Raw genomic sequence first — 7,657 nt, forward strand, 5'->3', positions numbered from 1 at the left:
GGATTCGACTTCTAATTAATCAATTAATCTTTTTCCTGACAAACAACGACACTGATAATAAACAATGAAGTTCTTGAAAGTATTTTTTTTCAAATATATATGTATAATTACGAGTACTTGTGCGGAAAACCTGCAGATCGAAAGCACAAGGTGACTCATGTATTTTACATGGACGAGCTTAAGTTCTATGCTAAAAACAGAGAGCAACTGCATCTAGCTCTGAGGATTGTAGAACGATGTACTAAGGAAATTGGAATGGAATTTGTGTTAGACAAATGCGCCAAGGTTTATTTAAAGCTAGAAAAACTTAATGGAATCCCTAAAGATCCTGAGCTCGTTGATAGAAGCGCTATACGACACCTTTGCGCTGGAGAGACTTATACGTACCTGGGCGTGCTACAGCCGCATTCAGCATGTGACATCTGTAAAGTATACTCTCCGAAGCAGATACAAACGTCTCATCCGGCATATTTGGTCTTACGAACTGTCGGCGAGGAACAAAGTATCTGCAACGAACGAGGTTGCCGTCCCTTTAGTTCTCTATTCAATGGAGTAGTTCCATGGACGAAGAACGAGCTCATATCTCTTGATATCGGGACAAGAAAGGCTATAAACATGAACAAAACCATGCAACTTAAGTCTTCCGTTCTGCGACTGTACATCACACGCCGTCAAGGTGGTCGCAGAATATTGAATCTTGAATGTCTTCACAACAGGATTATTCTGCGTACAGCCCATATAGTCGCAAATGAAAGAGTACCTCTTCTTTAAATGGTCAGGAAGCACGAAGAAGTGGGCAAAGGAGCGTTTCTGTATAAGCCAGCGGAGGAGGCTGCTGAAACACTCGGACTTAACTTCAGTATTAGGGGTGAGCAAAATGCACCAAATCTTATATATCTCGAGTACTCACTACTGAAAGATCGGATTAAGAAAGCACAAGAGAAAGACTTTCGTGAACAGCTCCTCGATAAGAGGATGCACGATATCTTCCACAGAAATGTGAAGGATCAGTCAATGTCTTGCGAGCTAACGTTTGCTTTCCTTAAATCGCCCGGATTGAAGTCTGGTACGGAGGGTTTCATTTTTGCATGCCAAAACGGTGTCATTTCCACCTTAACATACCGTCGTCACATTTTGAGCCAAGACATTCCTGATGATAGCTGCAGGGCGTGCCACGCACACCCCGAGCATTAAGCTCACACACTATCTAGTTATCCAACTCACGCGGGAACGACCTACATTCAAAGGCATAATGCGGCACTAAGAGTGCTTTATTACCATCTCTGTCACTCTTACGACATTAACCTTAATATCGCTGCTCTAAATGCTCCTAGGAAAATCGAGTCAATTTTCGAGAATGGGAAGTGCCGCATATACTGAAACTTTATATTCTCGACAATTGTTACTGTTGCTCACTCGAGGCCTGACATGGTTCTTCTTGGCTTCGAGAAGCGAACCATGTTCGTTATCGAATTTTCGGCACCAGTTTACAAAAACTTCATAGCCAAGGAGAATGAAAAGAAAGAGAGGTATCAAGATCTTATAAGGGACTTGCAACGATTGTACCCGGAATATTCTGTTAAACTAATGGTCCTTATCATCGGCGCTCTTAGAGATGCCTAGATTTCACTGGTTAATAGCATGAAAAGCATCTCTGCGTGTCAACAATTGGCTAAAAAACTTGCGGGAAAAATGCAGAACGCGGTCGTCCTTGGGTCGCTGCGTGTCCTCAGGGTGCACGAGACTTTTGCTGGCTCGTTGAACTGTAAATGTGAAAATTTCAACCTTTTCCAAATTTTGAAAATGTTAAATTATAAATTTGGTTACTTTTACGTTTCACAGTTCAAAACTTTTTTGTTGCTAATGCATTTCTTTTGCTAAGTCGCCAATTAATAATGAATGCACGTACGTAGTCATTTCATAGGGAAAATTGTGTAAAGAAAAAAAAATTATATCATACTTATTTACTGGATCGTAGAAACCTGTTTTAGGTGTCAATTTCAAAAATACTGACCCCTGGTGAGTAGCTTGGGAAGCCATTTGAGCCCACTGCTTGCCGCTCTTGCCCCTCGCCCATCGTGTACCCCAATGTACTGTATACAGCACGCCAGTTTAAGCGAGAAAAAATATTCTTCAGATTCAATTATGAATTTGACAGCTGTTTGGAGCGCCTTCAGTGGGTGTATCGAATGGGACAAGAAGGAGAATCATCTGGAAATTAATTACGTTTCTTTAAAAATCTGTTCACTCTATGAGACTACGCAGTTGTACATTTTTTGCGGTTCTATAGATACGATGCTTACACCTCATATGTTTATTTTGCTTGAAAGTTGTTCCTTTTGCTTACTAAGTAATTCCCTCTTTGTACCGGATGGGACATAGTTGTGCTAGTCCACATTCCAAGGGTAAAAACTGTTGATAAAATCAATTTTCTTATTCTTAGTTCTTAATAAAGCAATTTATGAAAAATACGTATGTATTTACTATTTTTTTTATTAGAAAAAATAGGTTTGGAATTGCAGGAAAAAAGAAGCGGTAGTAAGGCGGACCAGCCTTCATACAAATAGCTGTTTTTCAGCTCGACACTGAGTCTGCACCCGTTAGTTACGTTGCATTGATTGAAGCTTATATATGAAGTACTAAAACAAACTAAAAAAATAAGCTCGTGGCTGAAAGAGGAAGCTTTTCTTATAACAAGAAATAGTTCATTATATTTATTTCAATAATGTTTATTTTTTCGGTGCTAGGTAATAGTAAAAAAAGAATAGCTGCCTGTTAAAAAGTTGCTTCAGTTATACTATGTGTAATATTGGAAATTATTCCAATCAGGTCATATGATGTAAATTTAAAATTTAGAGGTGTTCATTACAATTAAAAATATACAACTGATTGTGTTTTTCAGATCGCCAGTTTTTGGTTCTAATATCTACTGCTCCATCGAAAGCAAAACTAAATAATGGTCCAGCATACTTTCACGTGCAAGACGACAGATTCTGCCTCACAGTTGGAATTCCACCTAGACTTGTGGGTATTTGGGAGATTGCCCATCTTCGTCGATACGGAGTCATCGAAGGAAGGTTTTGTTTCGAAGGAGGTTCCAGGTGCGGTCGAGGAGAAGGTCTTCATGTTTTCATCACAGATCAGGGCAATGAGATAGTAAAGACGTTGCAGCTAGCGGCCCAAGGCAAATTGACAACTCGAAAATGGCCTTTAGGAGGTGGGCAAACTTTACAAGAGAGTCCTCATCGTCAGTTTCCCCGATGTGAAACGAGAGCTAGTGACTTATTTCCATCTGCTATCTACTCCTCGATTCGATATGAAGAAAGCTGTGAATCCTGCAAGAATGGGAAATCGCCCTATTGGTCTTCTACTGAAAGTCGACAGGAAGCGGAATTGGAAGAAGATTACAGTTGTCGGGACTCAGATTTCACTTCGGAGTTCATCAATCGACCAGGTGATTGGCGTAGTTGCTCGCTTTCTCGGCACGGTAACCTGGGCCTGGAAAGGTGTGCGAGTTGTATTGGAAAACTTGGAACAATATCAAAGTCTACAACTTGTGGCATGACTGCGGATGCGTCAACGATATCCAGTTCTGCAGTACAAACGAGCAATTCGAGATATTTATCTCTTAAAGCCTTCGACGGTGTATCACTCTCTTCATATAGTAGTAGCAGTCATGAGAGTGATTACTCTGGATCACATAAAGATACAGGTGAGAAAATTAATACAAATGTTTATACATAAATCTGGATTCACAGTCGTCGCCTTTTTGTCACTTGAATTTCAAACACTCCTTCAAAACGAAAATTCTGACCTCCGAGGAAACCTTTGATTAAAAAAAGTACATTTCGCATGTCACTTTAAATTATGTCCTCATTCACACATTCTAACCATTCTTTTCGCTGTTTGCCTTTGGGCACTCTAACATTTACTTTACCTTGATACACTTGTTTCGTCAGTCGGTCATCTTTCATTATCTCATTATGCCCAAACCATCCTAATTAATTTTTTTCATATACGTCAACTAGTTCTTCCTCTATACCACGTTCTTTGAGGATCATCCCATTGCTCCCTTTGCCCATCAGCGTTTTGTCGCACATCACGCGCAGAAATTTTATATTAATCGTTTTAATATTACTCTTATTCTTCCCTTGGTAGGTTTAGGTCTCGCTACCGTGTAGCACAGTCTGTATATAGATTTATGTATTGCCTTTTTAGCTTTGCTTGATATATTTTTGATTTTGATGAGTACTGCTCTACCGATAATCGTCTTGCCCTCGTTTCGCGTATCTAACTATCCATCTATCTGTTCGTGATTTGAGAATAGGCTACCAACCTCTACGTACTCAAAAACTTGTTCTGTTCTATCATCATTTCGGTTAGTGTTGCATATTGTTTTCTCAACCTTTCCTTCAAACATCATAATTTTTGTTTTTCTTTTACGTTAATATTGAGGCCCATGTTCATGCTTACATTCAGTTTCCTCGAAATTCTTTGCAAGTTTTCGATTGACTCTGCCATAAAAACCTTATCATCTGCGAATGCTAGTCCACGTAACCTCACTGTACAGAGCTCCAGACTTTCTTTGTCGAAGAGGGACTTTTTTAGATTCTTGTCCATGAATATAATAAATAGCCCTGAGGTCAATACGCATCCTTGCCTAACACATTTGATAATATCGAACCAGTTCTTATTGCTTGTAGGGACCGCCCATGGACTCCATACTCTTTCAGGACTTCCCAAAGTTTAGTTCTTTTCACCTTGTTTTTCCTAGGTCAACAAATGCACATAAAACTTTTGTATTTGCTCTTACGCTAAATATTTAATCCTTACATGATCTTTCAGTCATAAATCAAGTTTGGACTTCTCATATGCTTTCTTCTGTTATTTTCATTACCATACAAATAAGTATTTTTGAATATATTTTACTTACGGTACTTAATAAGCTGTTACCTCTGTAATTATTGTAATTGTTTTTAACTCCCTTTTTTGTATGTTGGTACAATAATCGCTTTTTCCAGTCATCTGGATCATCTTAATACATAAACTTATCCATTCGCACAACCTGCAAGGTATGTAATCGCCACCGTATTATAGAATTTAAGTTTTAATACTATCCACGCCAGCAGCCTTGCCATTAAATTAAAAAAAAATATATCCCTAACCTCAGAGGCACACATGTTCTCTGTTGTAGTTGTGGCGACCTACATTTTCACCTACTATATAATTCCTTGAAAGAGTATCTTAAGGCGTCTAGTATCCCGTCAATATCATATAGCGTTTCACACTTACTATTCCTCATGCTGATAAAATCTATACTTTTAGTTCCTATCATATTGCTCAACGCCCATTTATAAAACAATTTCTTGCTTCCTTTAAAATAGTTTTGCGTTTTCTTCAGTTCTTCTATTTTTATTTTGACTTAACTTTCCTTCAACAGTAGTTTTACCTACTTCTTTTCATGTCAGGGATAATTTTCAAGTATATTTCTCTCCTCATCGATAAGGACATTGATGTTTAATTTTTTGTTATATGCTTCTTTCTTTTCTTGGACTTGGATCGAAGTCAATTGTGCTGTGGTAAACTCGACCATTTTCAACTAGCAGTTATGACGACTAGGTAGCTGCTTTTCCCGCAAAGAGTAGCATAAGGCGCTAAGCTAAATATTAAACTCTCCTGTTTTAATCTACTCAGTATGTTACTCCTAGATACCTGTAAGAACTATGGAGAATAATTGTTTGTACTGTGCTACATGTTAAACTTAACTAGATTCAACTAATAGATATACACCTGCTAAATTCTTTAAAATTCCATAATGAATAGATGTTCCTACTCTGCCACGTATTAATTCTAATCACTTTAAATAAGAGTTTTGACATTGCTTAATACCTGTGGATACTGAATAAAAACATTTTGGTGATATACTACTATATACTGCATGGTAATGCAGATGTACTTATGAATCTTTCTATTAAATCCACTTCTTTGTCATATATTTAAACCCACTGGTATAAAAAAATATTACCAATTAGTAGTGACGACAAAATAAAAATTACTCGAAGTATAAGTATACCTGAACGAGCAGGATAAAACTTTGCCGGATTTCTGATCCTGAAAGTTTTTTGTTTTTCTCCTACGATTTAGAAGCTAGATCAGCAGGAAAGCTTTGCCGTAATTTATCTTCTGCTTTTGTGACTGACCTATTTCATATGGGTGGGTATGATCATAGTTGGTAATCTATATAACGTCACTGCATCTGAGTCCACTACAGGAAAAATTATGTGTATGAAGAATATACATGAATAACTTGTTTGCGGAGATTTAAGATTCGCAATGTAATAAAAAAATTTGATTTTGCCTACCTATTGGTAGTTCTTCTACTTTCAATAATAAATTCAATTTAGAGTTCATAGCAATTCAACACAGCATTTTCTTAAAATACAGTATATGTACATTTTATGTGGACACGTATGGGCAGTGGTCAGCGGATTATTTTTTATTCCATTTATTTGTAGTATACTTTACAAGATCTGGTAAGTCCGGTGACAAGCGGTCGAAGTCGACCCGATAGCCGTGACTTTTAGTCGAGAGGGAAGTCTCACGAAATCTTCCCTCTCCTTTTTACCACTAAATTCTCAGAAATATAGCGGCGTCGTAAACGCGGCTCACGGCCGGGGTATGGATGAGACGCTGAAATGTAGTGGTGAGTGGTGGGAGGTATTTAACGGAATCTCGAGCTCTCAAACGAGAGCCCGATTTATTGGCTACCTAACAACTCAATTATTAGCAATAAAAACCCTCGGAATTTTTCTTCGATGTTTTTATCTGAAAAAGCAGCACAAAAACTATCGAAAGGTGTAAAAACCTCGATTTCGATTTATTTATGGTAAGTCCCCTTTCTTCGGCGCACGTCACATGTAGTACTTATCACTGGAAAATGGATCCGTTTTTAAAAATTAAAGCATCTTAATTCTATTATTTTCTGTAACCTCCGAAACACAGACCCAGTTTTGGAATAGCGAAACCGCCTGCTGTTCCCAGAGCAAAGGGCAATTTTAAACTGCCACAAAAATGTAGGTAATATGGATAGATGCCTAGATGGTGTAGATTTTGAAACTTTGATTCTTTCTCTATAAAAGCTTTCACTTCTAATTTTCGAAATCAAACTTTTTTTTGGGACTTTTGGCCAGGTTTCCACGATTTGGTCCCACTGCGTGGCAGGTTAAGATAAATTGATCGCAGGGCAAATGAAACCATTCTGAATTCAAGCAGTCATTTTTTATACTTTTTACATTATTTTTTCGTACATGTTCATAAGTTATTGAAAAAGGGCATGGAAGGATAAGTATGTGTGTGCTAGCCAAACACAAATTTGATCCTAATTTTTAGCATAAGGTAGTAATAATGTGAGGGTCAATTTACCAACAGATTACGTATATCTGAAAAACATGCATAGGAGTTACGGTGGTCTCATGAAACAGAAAAATATGTTTTTCCTCGCGAACGGCTTTTTCTGGGTACTGCATACTGAGGCAAATACACTCCCTCCTTTATTGATACTGCACACTCTTTTCTCTAAGTCTGATACTTCTAGGGTTAAATAAATTATATACTCTCATACTCTATTTCGCTTCGAATGTATATTCATCAGTTTATA

General features: G+C 37.7%; 1 protein-coding gene across 4 annotated transcripts in view; it reads left to right on the forward strand.

The window, feature by feature from the left end:
• The window catches only part of LOC117180810, a 308,700-nt gene that overhangs the window by 147,298 nt on the left and 153,745 nt on the right, over nucleotides 1-7,657 (forward strand). For all 4 annotated transcript variants that reach the window (XR_004468047.1, XM_033373331.1, XM_033373330.1 and 1 more), the window contains exon 4: nucleotides 2,903-3,712. Coding sequence is in view for 3 of the 4 variants with exons in the window: in XM_033373331.1 (XP_033229222.1) it covers nucleotides 2,903-3,712 (810 nt within the window). In the remaining variant the exon portion in view is untranslated. The remainder of the gene's footprint in view (nucleotides 1-2,902; nucleotides 3,713-7,657) is intronic.

The sequence above is a fragment of the Belonocnema kinseyi genome, chromosome 9 (genome assembly GCF_010883055.1).
Source record: "Belonocnema kinseyi isolate 2016_QV_RU_SX_M_011 chromosome 9, B_treatae_v1, whole genome shotgun sequence".
NCBI classification, from domain to species: Eukaryota; Metazoa; Arthropoda; class Insecta; order Hymenoptera; family Cynipidae; genus Belonocnema; species Belonocnema kinseyi.